The sequence below is a fragment of the Panthera leo genome, chromosome A1 (genome assembly GCF_018350215.1).
Source record: "Panthera leo isolate Ple1 chromosome A1, P.leo_Ple1_pat1.1, whole genome shotgun sequence".
Taxonomy (NCBI): domain Eukaryota; kingdom Metazoa; phylum Chordata; class Mammalia; order Carnivora; family Felidae; genus Panthera; species Panthera leo.
Window position 1 is genome coordinate 20,016,300 of NC_056679.1, and position 21,711 is coordinate 20,038,010.

A 21,711-nucleotide genomic window follows, 5' to 3' on the forward strand; every position below is an offset into this window, starting at 1 on the left:
AGCACAAAAAGGAACACATGATGGCTTCTCAGGCTGTATTTAAGAGCCTTATTTATCAAAGTAGCAAAAGATCCTGGTTTTCATCAGGACCTCAGAGTCCTTGCTGTGTGGACATTGCCTTTCACTGGTGCATATCTCTCTGTCCCTTTCTTGCACGGTGCCTCTGACAGGCAGGTCTCGGTGCAGAGGCCCAATGTAGGATGTACTGCCTTTCTTGATTGAAAAAAAAAAAAAGTCAAATAGAATACTACCAGTTTGTTACACGTGTGTTGGACTTTAGCATTTACAAAGCGCCATTATATGTAATATTTCCTAGAGACTCTTCAAATAGAGGAAACTACTCAGTGCTCCTGGGGAGTATTAATACACATTAATATGTATGTGGTATGTGTGCATACATCTCTATAGTATTTGAATGATTTATAATTTACAAAACACTCTTACAAATATATCCTCTCAAGGAGAGGAAGCTACTTAGTGCTCCTGCTCCCTTGGGTATAAATAAATATTAAATTGGGCTTAAGAGCACCAGGATTGCTTCCTCTGTTAAATTAGACTCTTTACTTCAAACTTGGACCCCAGCAGTCTTGGAGCTTCACTGAGGACCACTGATTTGTGCCAGGAAGGACAGCATTATTTTGCTAACATAAGGCAACTCATCAACTCTTTCAGAGTTTTCCTTTGATATGCTCATGATTTCTTGCAGCTAGAAGAATAGACCTTAAAGCAGTAGCTCTTTTGCAAGCTGTCATTAGTCTGCCTTTGGGATTTCCTGCCTAAATCTCTTGCTCTGTTTCCATTTTTAAGCCTCAGGTAAGTGGCCGTTCACTTCAGATACAAGTGAGTGTGTGGTGAGTCAGACGCCTGGTGGAAGGATGTGCCTGCCATAGGGTATTGTACATCCATGGGCGTCGCTTCTGAATTCCATTGTATTTTCAGAGCTCCATTTCCCTTGGTGGTAAGGTACACCTTCTTCTGACGTTTCTTTTTTTTGTCATCGTGGTTCAATAGAGATTGAAAGTACCATCAGGTGCTGAGTCTGCTCACATTTCTTGTCCCCCTCTGCTGCTTATTTTGGGTGCCGACCCTGACCCAGACTCTCTTTCTATTTGTTGACCCCTGCTCTACATTCAGAGGCCAATTCAATCTGCATGTCACTGGATCAGTGATGATAGTAATTATTCAACGAAGTGAGAATTATTGAAATAACTCTTTACTTGTAAGGCTGTCCATACTTACAGCCTACGTCATCTGCTCTATTCTTCTTAAAAGGCTGACTAACTTTAAGGAAATCTGATGCTGGATCTCAAGAAACACCTTACGCTACACTTGTGAATAATCTTAAAGTTTCTTTGACGTCCATTTTTGCTGCCTTCCTTTAGTAACGGAGCCAGGTGATTTTTAGCCTCCGCTCTCCACTAGATGGCCTCCAGCCTTAAACTGCAGTTCTCTGCATCCTGTGCAGCTACGTGTGGCCATGAGACTGAGTGTGAGTCAGTGGGATATGAGTGGGATAATGTATGCGACTTCTGGGTTTCTACTTAAACATGTTTACTCTGGCTTCTCTTTTCCCTTCCCACCACCTGTAAAGACAGGAGCGACCTTGTAAGCCATGTGCCAAGGGCAGTGGAGCTGTCATAAGCCCCATTCCATTTTCCCCAGATCATTCACCAGTGGACGGTAGTGTTTGTTTGGTACAGCAGATTGGGCTGTTCTTCAATAACAATGAGCACTCTTATGACGGAATACACTAAATTTCAGTGAGAGCTCTCTAGAAGGTAGAAGTTATAATGACTGCTGATTGTAACTGGTCCCTTGCCTTCATTCTCTCTTTTGACCTATCCTTTCTGCAAATGGCTGTCAACGAGAGGCCACTCTACTGTTTCAAATCTTAAAATCTTGTGCCAGCTCCCAGACACCTGAAGTCCTGAATCTTTAGCATGGGATACATACTCCGTCAGTATTTGTTTGGGCTGAAAATAGAATCCCTGACTAAAAATAATTTAACAGAATTTTTAAAAAATTAAAAAAAAATCAGGTTTTGGGCTTGTTTCATAACAGGAAATCTAGAGGAAGGTGTTTCCTGATGGCTGGACTCTGGCTTGCCTTTGTTTTCGTTCTCTTGCCTTTTTTCTTATAGTTACAAGATGGCTGCAATGAGAGAAGCTTCATATTCTCCAACCTATCTGAATGTAAGAAGGGAAAGGGGCTCTAATTTTTTTTTTTTTTTTACCAGGGAGGAAAATCTTTCCTAGAACCCCCTGGCAGACTTGCTCAGACCTCTTTGGCCAGACTGAATCATATGCCAATGCTTAGTGGCAAGTTGCCTGGGAAAGTGAGAATCTATTGCGGAAGAGAAACTCTTATTTCTGATGCATAAGGGGAGCCGCCATGACTGTAGGGCAGGCAGTTGAATGTTTGCTCCAAGAGCCTCATGTACTTTCCTGAAGCAAAAATATGACTGTAAGGTGAAATGTAAAAAATTTATTTCCTGTGACATAAGGCTGTGACAAAAGCAAACATTTCTTTTGAATTGTTATGATTTATTGGCCAGAACACAACTTACCAAAACAACCTATAGTACAAATTTTGATAATGAGATAAAACATAAATTTGATTTTATTGGCAATGTATTTCTTAATGCTCTTAAAACACATACAACAGAAGAGTATTATTTCTGGAATGGGATAGAGTTTAGCTTCAATTGCATTCTGATTTTTATGTTCTGGATTTTGGTTTTGAGTAGCTTAGCTCACTAAAAGAAGTCGATGGAAATGGAAGGCATTTTATAACTGCAAGTTCAGGTGGTTCTTTGGACCCTTCTGAGTTCCGTGCTAAAATCCACCCGGTGATCTATAATAAAAATCAGAATCAAAGTTCCAGATGGGTGCGAGGCATTCCAGGTGGGTGCAAGGAGAAAGACAGGTGGAAAGGAGACCCTCCTAAGACCTCCACCAAAGGGAGATAGATCAGTTATCAGCAGAGGGAAGAGGGCAGAGAACGTTGAGAGCTGAGAATTGATTCTCTTAAAACCATCCGTGCTCAGTGTGCCTCTTGGAAAATGTCTGGAGACCCCAGTGACACATGTACCCCAGTTTAAAGACCACTGACTGTAAGGATCAAATGGGATAGTGCACGTGAAAGCCTTTTGTGTGCTATAAGAGTGTTACAAGTGACATCAATAATAATCTATTCCCTGTTGCATGGTTTGTTATTCCAAAATTGTGGCTACAACCCACAAGGAAAAAAGCACTGAGTACTTCATGTTCTAAGTCTTGAAAGCCACCCACTATCAGGCAAGTCAGCTCCCCCACTGGGCTTGCTAAGAACCACCCCCAACAACCCTCCAGATAAAAGAAGGTTGGAGGAAGGGAGTGAGAGGTCACTTTTTCTGGGTGTGTCGGATGTGGTTGGAGCAGGTGGGGAAGGTGATGGGAGAGGGTATCCCCTTGTCTTCTGCCTGGGTATCTGCTTTTCCGTGGTGTTTGCTGACGAAGTCTGGTCTATGCGAACGGAAGGCAGAGGCTTGGAGGGAGCCACTGTTACCCCCGAGGTCCCTATTCTAGCCACGTAGAACACATAACCTGCCCGGGTGCTCTGAGCCAGGGGGCCAGACAAAACTGGGGTCTGCAGGTTTGCCAGGCTGCGGAGTGGGGCGAAGCGGCTCACCCGATGGTGTGAAGTCACCAGCTAGGGACAGCCAGGCCACAGGGTCACGCCACTGTCAATAGTAGGAGGGAGGTGCCTGGGGACGCGTCCTCTGCCAGCAAAGCTTGGGGACCACAAATCAGATCGGTGATAATGACCAATAAAAGGTGGAGAGTGACCTCAGTTCCACCACCATGCAATTGCTACGGATGGAATTGTCTTTTGGCCTTCTTACCCTCTTTCCTAGTCCAATACCTGGAGAAACAGGTCCAGGAAAGGGGATGGGAATTCAGGCCACACAAATCCCTCTGTTAACTCCACAAAGTGTTGCTCAGCTTGCAACAACTCCAAGTTCAGGGACATCACCTTGGCAGCTTCAAATCTGCCTGGTGGGACTATTTATACCACAAGAACAGCAAAAGCTAGAGGTCAGTGCTTCTCCCCTTTCTTCCAAGTTGAGAGGGGTGTTAGGGTGTCTAACGTCCAGCAGCACACCACTGACTCCAAGTCCCTGGGCTCAAGAACGTAGCATGTGGTGGCGGGGAAGAATGTAAGTCAAATATGAACCTGTGATTTAAAAATGGACAGGGCTGAGTAACCAAAACGAAACTATGTTAATAATAGAAAGTGATTGAAAGCTGTTAATAGGACTAAAATGTCCTTACCCCGCAGAAGAGTAGAGTTTGGTAACGAATAATGGTATATTCGAAAAATAATCTGCCTTATGACTATATTTCGTAAATTGAAGATCCACAATCAAATTGTATATCTCCTCTCAACACGACAATAGATACTAAAAAGGGCCCATTTAAATCAAGAGCTGCTGAACACGGTAAAGTGTGAAGGTCTTAAGGAATTGCTCCCTAACATAATCTATTTGGCCTCGAGCCTTTTTTCTCCCCTTAGATTTAGCTGCTGTGGCCTCTTGACCACAAAGCAGCCCCGAGGGGTTAGAGGCCTTGCCTGGTCTCCAACCCGAGGCAGACTCCTGCTTGGCTAAGCTGCTTCTGGCTCCAGAAGCAGATTCTACAGCAGGATCAGGATCACCCTCCCTCTGGTGCTTGGGCTAGGCCATTTCTAAGGATGAGCAGCTGTGCAGAGAATTAGTTCTTTTGCAGAACAGAATCCTTTAACGAGACTAATTGTTTTTATAATAGGACTTTCACAGGAGAAGAAAAAACCTCTCTCATAAAAGCAAATGGATTCTCTGCTCAGAATGCACATCTTCTGCCCAGCAGGTACTGAATTGCAGATGGTGTTTTCACATTCCCAACTGGGTATTTAATGAAGAGGGAAAAGGGTCTAGCCTTCCTCCTCTCTCCCTGCCACTAACACTGGCAAATGTACTTCTGTTCTTTGAGATTCACTCTGAGAAGGAGAAAAATCTATTTTAAACAAAGGTAAAAGATTCAAGATTCAGATGGAATTTAAATCTGGTGGTGGTGGTGGGGGGGGGGGGTAGGGTAGAGAAGGAAACTGCATAGCTGTTTCCAGGCTGACAATATTTTAGGGACCAAGCCTGTTGTCCATAAGCTGCCGATTCCAGGTGATTTCAGAAACACTGGGAAGGCTTCTGTTTGGTTAGGGCTGAGCTCGGCTGACACAGCAGCATAACCAAACGGGATCTATTTTTCTCACACAACGAAACGTACGGCGTGGACAGCCCAGGGCTGATGTAGCTCCTCGACAAAGCTACTGTGGGCCTAGGTCCCATCTAGCTTCCAGCTCCTTCTTTAATATGGACCGCCTGTACTTGGAGTGTGGCAGGCTGACCTCCCTTCCTCTCAGTATTGCTCCCCAGGTGCAGACGGGAAGAAGGGCAACCGGCAGAGTCCAAAAGCGATGGTTTTTGCTTCTTGCTATCTACCCTAGTTAGTTAAAAACTGCTATTCATACAAAAACCTGCACCCAGATTTTTCTGGCAGCTTTATTCGTAATTGCCACTGGAAGCAACCAGTATGCCCTGCAGCAGGTGAATGGATAAACAAACTGGTACATCCAGGCGAAGGAATATTGTTCAGTGCTCAAAAGAAGTGAGCTACGAAGCCGTGAAAAGACACGGAGGGACTTTCAACCCACGTTGCCAAGTGAAAGATGCCAATCTGAGAAGGCTGTGTGTACTGTGTGATTCCGATACCTGACATTCTGGAAGAGGCAAAACTGCGGAGACAGCGAAGTCAGTGGTTGCTAGGGGATGTCGGGGAGAGAAGGACGAATAGAAAGAACACAGGAATTTTAGGGCAGTGAAACTACCGTGTGAAGCTCTGGTGGTGAATACATGTCATCATACATTTGCCAAAATCCATAGAGTATATACACTGGCAGGAATGAGCCTACTGCAAACTAGACTTCAGATGCGAACGATGGTTTCACGCAGGTTCATCAGTTGAAACAAATGTACCACTCTGGGGCAAGCGTTCATGCGTGAGGGCAGCTGGTATACAGGAACTCTGGACTTGGTGCTCAACACGCTGTGTACCTAAAATGGCTCTAAAAATAAAATCGGGTGGTTCAGTTGGTTATGCGTCCGACTCTTGGTTTCGCCTCAGGTCATGATCGCACAGTTGGTGGGACTGAGCCCCGCAAGGGGCTCTGTGCTGACAGCGTGGAATCTGCTTGGGATTCTCTCTCCCTCTCCCTCTCTGTCTGCCCCTCCCCTACTTGCGCGCTCTCTCTGCCTCAAAATAAATAAACTTAAAAAAAAAATCTACTTAAAAAAAAAAGTAATGGGCCGATTGAGTCTATCCCTTTTCATCAATAAAATAGTAACTTCTCCAGAAATCCTATCCAGTAGACTTCTGTTTGTATCTCATTAGCCCAAACTGGGTCACATGACCATCCCAGGCTGAGTGACTATTTTATAATTAATTGTTGTCCTTTTTGCCCCCTTCCAGGTTTATTGAGACATAATCAACAAACAGCCCGGCATGTTTAAGGTGTACTGCATAATAATTGATATAAGTGTGTTATAAATGATTACCCCATTAGTTTAGCTACTATCCATCTCCAAGGGTTACAAAATTTTTTTTCCCTAGTAATGAGACTTTACACCCTTAGCAACTTTCAGGTATGCCACACAGCAGTACTAATTATGTTCATGATGTTGTATATTCTATTCCCAGTAATTATTTATCTTAAAAAATTTTTTTTACATTTATTTTTGAAAGACAGAGAGAGACAGAGACGGAGAGAGAGAGCACAAGTGGGGAAGGGGCAGAGAGAGAGAGACACACAGAATCCAAAGCAGGCTTCAGGCTCTGAGCTGTCAGCCCAGAGACCAATGCGGACTCGAACCCACAAACCGTGAGATCGTGACCTGAGCTGAAGTTGGACACCCAACCGACTGAGCCACCCAGGCGCCCCACCCCCCCAGTACTTGTTTATCTTGTAACTGGAAGTTTGTACCTTTGGATCACCTTCATCCAATTCCCCCACCCCTAATCCTCCTGCCTTGGTAACCACAAATCTGACATCTGATTCTATGAGTTTCTATTTTTGTTTTTAAGGTTTCACATGTAAGTGAAATCCCACAGTATTTCTTTCTCTCACTTATTTCACTTAGCATCATGCCCTTGAGGTCCATCCCTGCTGTGGCGGAGAGCAGGCTTTCTTTTTTACGGCTCAATAGTATTCTGTTTATATATATTCACTTTTTCTTTACTCATTCATCAGTTGATGGATCCTTCAGTTGTTTCCATGTCTTGGCTACATAAACGTGGGGATGCAGATATCTCTTTGGCATAGTGATTTGATTTCTTTTGGATCTATACCCAGAAGTGGAATCACTGGATTATATGGTAGTTTCATTTTTGATTTTTGAGGAACCTCCATACTGTTTTCCATAGTGGTTGGACTGATTTACATTCCCCTCAATAGTGCACAAGGGTTCCTTTTTCTGTATCCCTGCCAGTATTTGTTATTTATTATCTTTTTGATAATAGTCCTTCTAACAGGTATGAGGTGTGATTAGGGGTATGGAACACATTTTCATGTACCTGTTGGACATTTGAATATCTTCTGTGGAAAAATGTCTTTTCAGGTCTTTTGCTCATTTAAAAAATATTTATTTTGAGAGAGTGTGAGCAGAAGAGGGACAGAGAGAGAGAGAGAGAGAGAGACAAGAGAGGGAGAGACAAGAGAGGGAGAGACAAGAGAGGGAGAGACAAGAGAGGGAGAGACAAGAGAGGGAGAGACAAGAGAGGGAGAGACAAGAGAGGGAGAGACAAGAGAGGGAGAGAGAGAATCCCAAGTCAGCTCCATGCTTGGCACAGAGCCTGACGCAGAACTTGATCTCACAACCCTGGGATCACGATCTGAGCCGAAATCAAGGGCCAGATGCTCAACTGGCTGAGTCACCCAGGCGCCCGTAGTGGTGACAATTTTTAAAAAGTACATTGCCGTCTTCTCCCACCCAAACTGCAATCCCACCCAAACTGCAAAACAATGAGAAAATGGATACTGGATACACAATCCAATGCCTTTTGCCTGATGGAAGTGTTTGCCACAGCCTCCCTTCTTGCCAACTCGAAAATATTTGTCCCGTTGGCTGCCTGCTACCAAAAAAGTAGCCAATTGGCCTATGGTCCTTTTTACTTAAAGTACTGTTTTCTATCAGAGAGCAGAATCCCCGGGAAGGTAGCATCTAAGCATTTTTTGTCAGTCACATTTCAGAATGAGTAACTGCTTACAGATTCTTAGTTTTCCTCAAGGCGTAGGTGTCCAGAAGCACCCCACTTGGAGCCTGGGGCCCTTGCATCTGTGGCTGTAGGGGATACTGCCTCCTGGTCAGAAGATGCAAAGCCAAGTCCAGCGTTGCTGTGCCCTAAGCTGATACAAGAGGCCAGCTCGCACTGTGCCTTTGCCATGGACATTTGTTACGAACGAGGCCTCCCACATCCTTGAACGATATTCTTATGATATTTGTCTGCTTCCCAAAGGGAGAAGGCAGAACTCATTTCCCCCACCTGGCAGTTGAGGGCACAGGCTTGTGAAAAGGCACCCACAGAGAGCTGCTCCCGGATCAGAGCATGTGAGCAAGCTCGTGCTTGTGGGATCTATTCCTGGAAAGAATGGCGGGCTGGCTCTGGGGAAAGAACTGTAAGCTTTGAGGGGGCTGTGAGTTGGTCTCTTAGCGGCAGCAGCAGAGGGTCTTTGCTGAAATTGTCCCAGGTTGGAGTCTGGGTGTGGTTCCCGGCTGCATGACCTCTAACCTGACCCGTTGGCCCTCCCAGAGGTTTGGTGAGCAAACTAATGTCATTCACAAGTTCTGGCTATTTAAACAAGCTAGAGTGGGTACTGTTGTTTGGAATTCCTAACCCTGCCTGGCACAACCTTACAACCTGCCGTCCTTAGGCCACTATCCAAAATGCAAGACGCTTTGGACCTTTATCCTCTTCCACGCTTGCATGATCACCATGCTCTGTGCTTTCCTTCTCCGTCGGTGGCCTCCTTCTCCCCTCACAGGCCTGCTTAGCGATCCCTTAAATACTACAGTGAAGTTCCTTCACTCTTGGACCCTCTATTGTCTGGCTAAATTTAGATCCTAGATCCCCCTCCTCTGTAGAGGGGGTGTGGTCATTCTTCCCTGCCCCACACACGTGGAGGCTAGCATGGAGAAGAGGGCCAGCATCTCTATCCGTTTCTCTTCTCTCTTTGTGGATGACATCTGTGCCTTTCAAGTGAAAACCCTCTGGAGAGATCTTTTCATCCATTACATCTTAAAGCCCCAGCTTATAGGAATTGCACACAGCTCTGCTTATTTGGCTTTTCCATGGGGTGGCTGCCTTGGGTGATTGGTCACATTATCCATTCAGATTCCATTCCTCCAGGGACCAGATCTCAGACCATGTTTCTTCATACTTGAAAGCCTTGAGTCTAGTGTGCTGTTCTGCACGTAGTAGGCTCTCAGTAACTGCTTATTTAATGCCCTTTTTAGTGGACCTAAATCTTTTCGCTCACTCTCTCCTTATTTTCATAGTTTCCATATTGTGAGTCTCACCTTCCCAAGAAAAATGTCCCTAGGATACATCTCCCAGCCTCCCTTTCTACCTACGGGTGGACACGTGATTCAAAGTCCCCTAATTAGAAGCACTCACAGAAGATATGAATGGAAAATCAGCAATGGCAGGTGACACAGGGAGACTGATCTCCTGGCAAGCATGGCGGCAGAGGCCTCTGGCTCTTGTGGGGCAGTTTTAGTGGAGAATCTGATGTCCAGTCCTGGGCATAACCTGCGCCAGTCACGGGTCAGAGCAGCAGTGGTGTTTCTGCCAGAAGAACGCCACAGAGCAGTTTGGCATCGCTCCTGGCTGCATTATTCCTGGCTGTGTGGCAGTCAAGCCTGGGACTCTGCCCCTTCCAGAGACTCTGCCTGGCATCCTTTAAGAAATCTCTTTCCAGATTCAAGTAAGAGACTGGATTCTGTTGCTTGCGGCGGAGAACGGCTTCGAACCAAGCGGTGGGGAGGAAGTACAGTGTAGTGATTAAGAGCCTGGTCTTTGGAATCAGACAGATCTGGGTCTGAAACTTGACCCAGCCGTTAACTAGCTGTATGCCATTGGACAGCTTACGAAATCCCACCGAATCTCTGTTCTCTCATAGATCAAATCAAAGCTATCACACTGTGTTGTTCTGAGGATTAAAAATAGAATGATTATAAAGCTTTTAGCATGGTGCCTGGCACGTAGTTGATACTCAGTAAATGAAAGGGTAACTTTTCCAGTGAACCATACATATATTTTCTCTTTTAACCTACTAGATTATTTAAAAACGTTTTTTTTTTCCCCAGTCATAAAGATGAAAAGCAAAAGGTTGGAAGTGGCTGGAAGTAAAAGCTCCTCCTTCTGTCCCCTGTAGATATTTTTTCCACCTGTCATGTTTCAGAGGGCGTTTGGAATTCTCCAGAAGCCAGTAATGGGGTCAGGTACTGTCTCTCTAGAATGTGGTCAGGTCTTTCTACACTAGACGTTGGTTTTATCACTGGCTCTGATTAGGCTAATGCTACAGTGACCCTGAAAGTAGTAATTTGGATGGGACGGAGGGGGAAGAACAAAAAAATTGGTATCGGTCATGACTTCCTCGAGCCTTTTGCAAAGATATTTTATTCCACATTATAAAAACAGCTTCTGCTTAATTCATATCTCTTTGTTCCTTCATCATGCATTTTTCCTTCGTGTTTAAATCTTTCCTCCTGGTCTCCCTCTCCATTTGGTCCAAACATCCTCTTCGGTTATTTCTGGTTCAGCCGTTTAGAACATGCTGATTTATGGTGCCTTGCTAAAGATATGTGGTAGGGGAGGAAGCTGCCAAATGCAATGGAAGACATTTGCAATTCAGCAGAACGGTCTTAACTACAGTGCTATGTTTCCGCTGCAGGAATTTTAGACAGTGTCATTAAATGAACAGACAAAAATCCAGACAGGCAGGATGGTTGCTTTGAGGACCCTCTATTTGTGATAGGAAAATCAAATACTCCCATTCCCAAATTGATTGAGCTTAGCTGGGGAAAGGCTGGATGAACTCTGATGGTCCGAGGGAACTCTGTGACGGGCTTTGCGCAAATGCCCCTCATTCAGGAGTGAAATCTGTGTGTGGGACCATGGGACTCGTTTGCCTGCGCGTTCCAGATGCCTCATCTCGTTGCTTCATTTGTTCTGATGACCCCTGGGCTCAGCTGCATGCTCCCAGCCCTCTACTCCACTCCTGATTCCAGAAGTAGACATTATAACTTTCCAAAGAGAGCAAATGAAAATGAATTTTGTTTTGAAAATTTTGTGACCTCTATTGACCTAATTGAAAAGTCACAGATCTGATTTTTATAAACTATGTGATCGTGCACACATTATGATGCCTTTTCAATGCCTGATCGTGCTAATTTGTGATCAGTGTTTTAATGTTTTTTATATTTATTTATTTTGAGAGAGGGAGAGAGAGAGAGTGAGTAGGGGAGGGGTAGAGAGAGAGGGAGACAGAATCCCAAGCAGGCTCCGCATCTTCAGCGTGGAGCCAGATGTGGGGCTTGAACCCACAAACCGTGAGATCATGGCCTGAGCTGAAATCAAGAGTTGGTTGCTTAACGGATCGAGCCACTCAGGTGACCCAATGATCAGCATTTTAAAATAGCTGCTCTCCATGGCCACCAAAAGGCACTGTAGAGATGCAAATTCTCCATCCCACTTTGAAGTAAAGAGTGTGAAGAGTGCTTTCCTGGTGTTGATGTACAGGGTTGAGTCAGGGCCTCCTAGGAACACCCAGGTACCCTGCTAAGGCCTCCCCATGTCTCTTGACCCTCAAAACCACAGCAGTGAGGAGCTCTGTGGGGAGCTCAGTGTGGAGCTCTGCTTTCATTTCTTCTGTCCTCGCTCCTCTTACCCCCTAGTTATTTCCATGTCTTCTTCTCTTCTGCTTCAAGCATCAAAATGGCGGGAAGAATTTGGTTTTTGGTTGAAGGTGGAAGGAAGGCAGAGACTCCTCCCCTTTCCAGGCTCTGTGGTTGCAGAGAGAACAGCTGGTCTCCCAGTCAAATCACAAATGTGACCAAGACCGTTGAAACGCAACTATGTGGTCCTCAGTGTGCCAACTACGGATGGGCCTGGAATTTTGTGTATTTGACTCTCCTAGAACCAGATCTTTCATGTGTTATACCTGGATATTCCTGATGACCTTCCAAAGGCAGGGTCAGACTTGTAAGTTGGCACACCCCCACTTCCATCTGATGTAAGCAGGGCCTCTTATTTAAAAGGAGACGGGTTTCTCTCTAGTTAGTCTTGTTAATGACCATAATTAAGTCACAGGGATAGAATTCTAATAGAATCTGCTGATAACTCCTGAAACCTGAATTTAGCCCTGGACAACTGTGTGCTGCTCCTCCTGGGCTATCCCCATCAGGTGTCGTGTCTGAGAAGAACCATCCTGTGAATTCTGCTTACAGTTAAATTTGTGAACAAGTAAATAAAATGCATTAATATTTTGCTAACAAAAGAATGAGAAAATGATGCATGCTATACTGGATGTAGCTGGTTTAATTACTCCTGTTTTGGGAAATCTCAACTTAAGAAGTGTTTCTGCCTAGAAAAACTTTCTCACATTTTATTCTTAAAATTTCAGCCTTCTTCACAACGCAGCACAGTTGTTACTTGCTTTCACAGGAGTGATTCCTCACTTCTTTACAAGAACAGAATGCTCCTATCACTTGCCAGGCACCTCACTCTTCCTCCTAGGTTGTCGGTGTTGTTTCATTTCACCTGCTGTACCACAAATTCCCCAGGGGGAAGTTCAAGTTACATAGAACTTTGTATGTTTTGATGTCATTTAGAAATTCTGAGTGTATTTATTTAACAGAATGAATGAATGAATGATAATAATGTATTATTTCCTAGCTATGTGATCTAGGACAATTTCCTATCAGCTCTGTGCTTGTTTCCTTGTGAGTAAAATGGTGAAAACTACAACTTTATACGTCTAAGATTAAATGAGATCATGTGTATAAAATAGCACAAGGCATGGCACATTGAATTCTCAATAAATGTCAGCTGTTTGTTTTATCATCATTGACAAGGAATGCAGTTTTTCAGTGGCTACCTGGAGGTGAGGTGGTTTCTTTGCTGACCAAGGGCTTAGTGGTAAATGAAGGATAGATATGATCACAGTATCTCATAAAAGCCAAGTAACAGCAATAAAGCTAGAGTCATTTCAACTGGTAAAATGATGCTTCAAGTTCTCTATACAATAATGGGCAGGTTTCCAGAAGGGCCCAATGTACTCTTAAGCATACATTCACCGCATAAAAATACAACTCAGCCTCATCATAAATTTGATCTATAGCCAAGATAATCTTGTCCATTATCAAGTGAGTGCGTATTGCGTTGGTCTCCCTGTGATCCAGTGTGCCTTTGGTGGTATCTTGAGTCGTCTGCTCTTTGAAAAGGACTCTACAAGGAAGGTTGAATTAATGCCTTATTTCTCTCTGTGTTCATTTCCCATAGCGAGCAGAGACCTTTGCGATCTATGACCCTCAAGTCAACAATCAAGTAGGTTTGGCTAATATCTCTGGACAATGAGGTGGGGGCAGTTTCTTCACTAGAGATTCTTTTTTCAAAAAGCTGTATCCAGCATGTTTTCTCTTCATGTTCTCTACCTTCCCTAATTACCCCAAAGCCATTCTGTATCCCTTTTCTCTGGCATTGCGGCTTTCACTCATCTTCCCGAACAAAACCCAAACATTCACCTCCCCCAGGAAGCTTTCCTTATTCCCCAGGAAGAGTTATTTGTCCTCATTCTGGGCAACGCATATGGTTCTTACTTGGGTCACTGCCATTACCTTACCGTAGGGCAAGGTTTAAAGGTTTGTGCCTATTGGTAGACTATGAGCCACTAAAAAGTATGGATTTGTTTATGTCTCTAACACTGTAACAGGAGGGCTTGGGGACAGTGAGAAGACCATCTCTGAAGTCTTCTTTGAGCCTCCTTGGGGCAAAGTGCCTGTTATACTTGGGACCAGAGTGCTACTCCAATGGCCATGATGGCTACCACCATGGACCGGCCCCAGCCCCAACCCCTCTCCTGATTTCCCAGCACCAAGTAAGCCCACATTATTATGTGATTCCTGGAGAGGGTGTGGGAGCCCCAGTGAAGGCCAGGATAAATTTCCTATGGGGACATGCAGATGGCAGGTCAGTGCTTCAGTAGATGACATTTGATCTATGGAAACAAAGGAATCCAATAGATCATGTACCCTAGAGATGTGGACGAATGTCATTCAATACCTAATAAGTGCTCCTCATTTGTGTGGATATTCATTTACTCATCCTTTCAACGAATATTTGTTGAGCACCTGTCAAATGTAAGGCCAACGGTATGCGAGTTAGAGGAGGGCCTTGCTGTCAGGAGGGTACTTTAGTCAGGGTGCCAAATAAAAAATAATGCAATATACGGAGAAGACACTTAAAAATTGTGATCCGTATCTGGAAGAAAGGCCAGAGGCTGAAAAGGAATGCAGGGAAGGGGATGCATGTGTGTGTAGATAGTCAGGTGGCAAGAAGACACAGACAAGTGGTCCATCAAGGAAGTCCTTTCAGAAGAGATAGCATTTTCTTGGAGTCCAAAAGAATAAGGCAATCAAGGCGCAAAGCAGAGGCAGAAGAGCATCACGGGTGGAGGGACTGCATGTGTAGATTGTACGTAGTGTTGGGTGACCTGTGAGAAGTATATTGCATCAGCAGAGAGTGAGCCAGGCAGAGAGGGGGGTTGGGAGGGAGGTTGAGAGAGATGAGGGACCAGGTCATGTAGGCCTCTGTGGCTCGGGGACAGGCAAATGGAATTTTAGTCCAAAGACGATGAGAAGCCACTAAAGGACTTGAAATGGGACAGTGACGTGACCCAGCACACAGATTCCATGACCTTCTCCTCTTTATTTTTCTACTGGGCTGTGAATGCCTCACCAGCTCCTGCGGTGTCTTATGCAGGGAGGTTCTTACTGCACGTTCCCAGGCGATCTGGTGCTGCCTCTTCTCCCAGGGTAGAGCGGGACACGCTGGCCCTCTTGAGGTCTGACCAATCTGAGGAAGGTGGCCTCAAAGCTGCTGGTGCACTAAGAGGGAGGCCAGGGCTCTGAGAAATGCCCTTGAAACAGACAGGTGGCCTCCCTCCTCCTCGATCATTGTTTGCCTCACACTGCTGGGTTATTGCACCACATTTCCTAGTACCCTAGTGTTGAGTCTGCTAGCTGTTGGATTTTTTTTTTTTTTACTGTTTTATTTATTTTTGGGTGGGTTGGGGGGGGGGAGAGAGAGAGAGAGAGAGAGAGAGAGAGAGAGAGAGAGAGAATGAGCGAGCAGGGGAGGGGCAGAGAGAGAGGGAGACACAGAATCTGAAGCAGGCTCCAGGCTCCAAGCTGTTAGCACAGAACCCGACGTGGGGCACAAATTCATGAACTGTGAGATTATGACCTGAGCTGACGTTGGATGCTTAACCGACTGAGCTACCCAGATGTCCCATGTGTTAGATTTTTTAAAATATATGAATAATTGCATGGTAAGTGCGTGGGCATGATGAAAACGGGACCCGCAGCTCCAGGGCGTGGCTGTGGCTCTGAATGAGATTCTCCATGCACAGCCCCATCCGAGGGGACCCCGGGCTGTTTTGTGTTACACATGTGGCATTGGAGGGTACAAAACCTCCAAGGGCTTGGGTTGGTCTACCCTGAGGGAAATCTTGGAAGGTGACGATGGAAATGACTTTCAGTCTGAGGCTAAGAAACAGGTCAAATACCTGAGCCCTCAGATCTTCCTTGAAAGGCTGGGATTCTAACCTGAGGAACATTAAAGAGAGCAAGTAAGTGCGTTTATGCCATTTCAGTGTTCTTCAAACATGTGGATTTAAGCCAGCTGGGTTTGAAATCCATTCAGTTGGTGTTTTTGCCAAGAGTTTTGTGGGTGTAGAGTTTAAAAATAGCTATGTACACATAGGATGTCTGTAGGGAAATATGGGCAAATTCTAGGCTGGAAAAAGGTTCCGTGAGCAAGTGCCCTCAGTGTTTAGCCCCGAATGTTTGTAAAGACAAGAAACATTTTAGAGGTCAGAGTAACAAGACTGTGTTACTCTTGGTCCAAACCAGGGTGTGTCTGGATCCAAATGTGGGTGTGGATAGAGTGACTCAGAAATACGTAATGGGGAGAACGAAGGGCCCAGAAATAATAACTGAAATTTAAACAGAGGTGAGGAGGGGAGAACAGAGAAAATTTCATACAAACAGATCAGAAAAGTCAGGGTTTTTCAGTCTGGAAGCATAAGGGCAGATGGGATTGAAAACAGAAAACAAAGTTAAAAATGGCGGAGGTTCTGTGTACATCCAGACTTGCTCAGCATGGCCTCGTGAGTCTTCCTCCTTGCCTACAATTCCTTCCTCTCCGCCCCCCCCTGCAGGACATTTGGGTTGAATAACCACGAAGTGAACAGCCTGAGGCGGGTCAGGGGCCTTGACTTGGGAATGTGAAAATGGGGATTTATCATGAATGGCACACCAGCGAGGCCGCTGAAGAGCTGTGACAAATGTGAATGCCTCCCTCATGTGCTCATTTGAATCTTACTTATTCAGGTACTGCTTTGGACCAAGGACTAGTTTATAATTTGCCTGGGTAGATCGGCCTTGTACCTAAACAACAGCAAGACTACCTGTGATTTGTCCTGAGTTACGGACGACCGAGTGCTTACACAGAATGACACCAGAAAGTGCTCTGACAGCAAGAACCGGTCAGACTTCCTGAGGGAGGCGCTGTTCGCACTGGCCTTGGTGGAAGGTAGGGTTTGGGTGTTGGATGGGCGGAGAGTTGGAGGAATAAGCTGAGCTTTGGCATGCGGGTGGGGAAGCACAGGGTATATTTAGTGGAGAGTTAAGAGCCTGTTTGGCCAGAGCATAGAATAGTGCTAGTATGTACAAGGTGACGGGGGCCAGGTGGTGAGAACCTTGAGGGTGTATCTGGGGAGCAGGTACTTTTACTTGGTTGGCAAGAAGGGGCCATGGCAGGAGGGTGTGCAAAGCACTTCTCAAAAAAAAAATTGGCAGGAGTGGGGAGATGTGGGGGCCATGAAACTAGTTGGGAGTCTGTGGCCGTAGACGAGGGCAGTGGTAACGCGGTTTATAAAGACACTGGATAGTGGGCGTGGCTCTCAGGCAGCAACATCAGGGGTGCAGAAATACTTTTGTAAATCAAACTGATGCGGACGTGGAGCCATCATCCTGTGTGTCGTAGGGAAGTTCCACTGTAGTTACAATTGAGTGCTGCCCTCCCCCGAATGGGGACATACAGGAGTCCAGGAGGATTAATGGTAGGTGAACTGGGGAAGGGTCTCTGGTCTCTTGTAGTCTTACTGACAACCTTGTCATCCTTGCCGTTCAGCCCCAGAGGCGTTCTTGAAGCCGGTTTCTGTATGGTGTAGACAAATTTCTTGACAGGCGAAGCATCTGACCGCCCTCACTTTACAGATGAGGAAATGGAGTCATGGAAGGTTACAGAACTTGTCCAGGGCTTTACAGCTAGTAAGGAAGGAGCCAGGATTAGAAGACCCTTGCTCTAATCACTAGTCTACAACACCTGTGTGGCTAGGGTTGGGGGGAAGGAACAGAAGGCACGTAAAACCTAGAGAGGGCGAAGAGGCAGGAATGGGGGCAGACGTGATGTGAAAATTGAGAACCCTCAAAGTGGCTGGGTTTCTCTAGTTTTACAATCCTTATTTGTTCATTATAAAATTAATAAATGTTTATCATGGAAAATGTGTCAAGTGCAAAAAAGAAAATGAAACAAAAAATACCCCCACGATGATACTATCCGGAAGCAAAAGCTGTTCTGCTTTGACATACTCCTTGGCAGTCTGTGTTTCTCTGCACTGTTTTACATGGTCAAGGGCAATCTATACACACGTGTTCAGGTTGTTTCCTAGTGGTTTGCTATTACAAATTGTACTATGACCAACAGATGCATAAGGCTTTACTTCTGTCTTGGATAATTTCTTTATCCATCCAGGGATAGAGGCCTGGAAATTGAGTTACAAGGCATGAGCATTTGTAAGGCTACTGAGATCTATTGCCACGATTCTCTCCAAAAAGGTTGCACCAATTACTGCTAAGAGCCATGTAGAAACATAAATTGAGTATTAAGAACCTTTGCTCACTTGAAAAGTGAAAACGACCTCTTGCTGTGCCAGACTTGGCCACTTGATCTCGTTTGTTCCTTAGAATGACCCTATGAAGAAGGCCTCATTTCTTAAAATATTATTAATCTTGCTGCCTCAATTTGCTCCTGAGGCGAGTGCCCTACGCCCAGCTCTGATTTCGTCCACTTTATAAATGAAGAAACCAAAGGTGAGAAGTGAAGGTGGTTTGTTTTTGTTTTTGTCTCTTTTTAAAATTTTTTTAGAGAGAGTGAGCAGGGGAGAGGAAGAGAGAGACTCTTAAGCAGGCTCCATGCTCAGCCCAGAGCCCGACGTGGGGCTTGATCCCATGACCCTGAGATCATGACTTGAGCTGAAATCAAGAGTTGGACACTCAACCACCTGAGCCACCCCAGTGCCCCGAGAAATGAAGTATTTTGATTCGGGTCACACGGCCAGTATGTCTCAGTGATGACATTCAAATCTGGTTTTTTGGATGTGAATGCTGAAGAGAGAAGAAACCATGAACAGAACTGAGGACTCATACGGCGGAAGGAGCTGGTCTTGCCTGGTATATGAGTGTGGTGCTAGTTGGGTGTGGGTCACGCTGATTTGGGAACCGGATGTGTCCATGTGGCAGGAAGCTGGTCACATGTGGTTGGGTCACGATCCTGAGCCTGCCTCCATAGCTGCCGCCGGTTCCCTGGATCCAGCAAAGGCACAAAGGCGAAGCTGGACAGGGAATCACTCCTGGGAAGTACGGGGCAGGGCCGTGAGCTCGGACACTGACCAAAGAAGCAAAGGGGTCCCTGTGGGTCCGCACAGCCAGCTCAGGTCATACACCCAGACTGCCACTGAGCTTTATGGCTAAGGAGAATTCCAGAGCTGCTGGCATGGGGTGATTTACTTGTATAGGACACAGGAGGCTCATTTTGCAGGAAGTGGAACATAACTGTCGGAGTGGAAATAGGACCAGGACTCTCCTTGCTCAACAGATCAGCTTCCTCTGTTGAGCTGGGCTGCATTTCCGGTCTTTAAACCACGTCCAAGGGCAGAGGACCTGGCGGTCAATCCGTTCTACCCATTAGTGTTGTGTCCTCTCTGATGAGAATCAGACACACGGCAGGTGATGAGGAAGGAGGCGGAGGGGATGGTGGGCAGTTCTGGTCGTGGCCGGATAGGGGGCAGGCTCGCTGCTGAGGGCAGTGCAAACCCAGGCAGTTGAGGGGCGGTTGGCAAGTCGGAGCAGGTGTGGACGGTTGGAGCCTGTGAGTTGCGTGGAAGTTGGCCAAGCAGCGATGAAGGTTGGGTGGACGGGTGAGCCCCCCGCCCCGGGGAGGCCGGGCAGTGAGGCCGGGCCAGTGCTTGCAGGGACAGGACAGAGGGGAGCGTTGCAGGTGCCACACGGCCCGCGGCGCCCGAAGGAGAGAAGAGGCGGGAAGGCACAACGGGTTGCACAGGCTTGAGGCGTTGGGGGTTGGCGAAGGGAAGCTCAGCTGGAGATCTGGGAGCAGCAGCGGCGGCAGGTGGGCACAAGCACAAGGTCTGGCTTTGCCGGCAGCCGCTTGAGATGGAGGAGAGACAGAAGCCGGGAAGCTGAGGATGTGATGACGGACAGGCATTTTCCTGTCGGGGGGGGAATCGTCCAGAGAGTGGCGAGGGGACAGCGGAACTTGTGTTTTAAAAAGCGCTGGGAAGCCAGCCCTCACCGTGCTCCCTGCACTTGGGAATGTGAGGAGCCTGGAGCCCCGGGGTCAGAACACGTGCCATCCTGCAGCCCCAGTGTAAGAGGAAAGAACCTCAGCCTTCACTCAGTATGGCTGTGCTGTAGGCATCGCAGGGCTTTCATGCAAATTACGCAATTTAAGTCTCCTAATTATCCCCCAAGGTAGGTATTGTTGTCCGTATCTTACAGATGGTGAAACTGAGGCCCAGGAGAGTGAAATAACTTGCCCTCAGCTCACACAGTGGGTGATGGTCAGAATTGGAAGCCAGGCCTGCTTGATGCCAAAATCTGAACACGTAGGTACTTGCACCAGAGGTTAATTCCATCAGAGCGATCAGCGGGACTATAAAATCTAAACATTAATGATGGTAGTAGGGGCGGCTGGTTCTCTGAGGGAGAGATGACATCTCTTCTGTCAGTCCCGGGTCCTGAGCACCCAGCCTGACACGTAGTGGAGCTCAGTAAATGCTTGTTGGATGAATAAGTGAATCTCTTCAGAGCAATGAAGAAAGAAGTACGGGGACCTGAATTTGTATCAATTCTCAGGAAGCTCGGGGAGGGATGCTGAGGGGATCTGTAACTTATCAGGAAGGGCTTCCAAGTGCCAGGGAGAGGGGTAGAGAGTGGAGTAGACTTTGGAACCACAGAGCATGGGTGAGGATGCAGAGGGGCCTCCAGAAGATGTGGTCTCTCTATGCGTGTAGGCGAAAACCATGGGTAGAAGCCTCTGCTTTCTCAGTGGGATGTTGGCCTCATCACCTGCCCTCCACGTGCCAAACTATAGATTTGGTCTCCAGAGTGGAGGAAGCCACCCTTCAGGCTCTCTGCCCTCTCCCCACAGTGTGGCTGGAGATGTCTAGCAAGGCTCAGTCAACCCATGGTTGTGTCTGCTCCTCCAGATCTTGTAAATTCCATCCTTCAATCAAGAAAGCTATCAACTTGGACCAAACTAGTATCCCTTGAGAGAAAATCACTCCTGGAAATCCCTAAGTGATTTTTAGAAATCTGTGCTAAGGAAAACTTGGTTCCCATTGAGGAATACCATCAAGGCAACTTAAATTATAATGAATTTAAGGCAATGTCACTAGATTTTCAAATCCTATGTGAGAACCAGGCTACTCACGTTTCCCTTTTTGCTTTGGCTTCTGGGAGAGTCATCCACAACAGTTAGGTTTTTCTTTCGTTATGGTTGGCATATTTATGGACCCTTTAGCCCTTAGCCCTGCTTTTCTACTTCTATTTGCATTGTCTTCAGTCGTGATTTCAGTTGCTGTGATACCTTGTAGAAATAAAATAAATGCAGAATAATAAGTGGAAATGAAATGCTTTCTTGTTCATCTGGGTGGAGCCGTCTTCAACGAAAAGGGTGGTTGCTGGCCCTCCTGGGCATGGCGGCCAGCAGGTGGCACCAAAGCTTTCCCACAGCCAGCTAGCTAGGGAGGTGAGTTGGCCTGAAGGATTTCGTTCATCAGGCCCTTTCTTGGACTGTGCCACACACATGTGGAGTTGCTCCTGTTCCAAAATGCTCTGAGCTTTGTTCTAGAGATTGGGCAAGGCTGACCTCGGGGAACCTGGCTGGCTTCTTCCAGATGCTCAACTTATAAGACCAGTGTTTCAAATAACGGGGTGGTTGCAGCAATCTCCAACTGGACTAGGCCAGTTGGGGCCTGTGCCTCATCTATCTAAGCATT

General features: G+C 46.2%; 1 protein-coding gene across 1 annotated transcript in view; it reads right to left on the reverse strand.

Moving 5' to 3' along the window:
* Positions 1-5,362, reverse strand: part of SERPINE3 (serpin family E member 3) — a 103,334-nt gene extending 97,972 nt beyond the window's left edge. Inside the window, exons 1-3 of the mRNA XM_042954266.1 lie at positions 5,287-5,362; positions 3,904-4,043; positions 3,547-3,690 (exon numbers count right to left, since the gene is read on the reverse strand). Coding sequence (XP_042810200.1) covers positions 3,547-3,690; positions 3,904-4,043; positions 5,287-5,362 — 360 coding nt within the window. The remainder of the gene's footprint in view (positions 1-3,546; positions 3,691-3,903; positions 4,044-5,286) is intronic.
* Between the last annotated feature and the right edge of the window lie 16,349 nt (positions 5,363-21,711).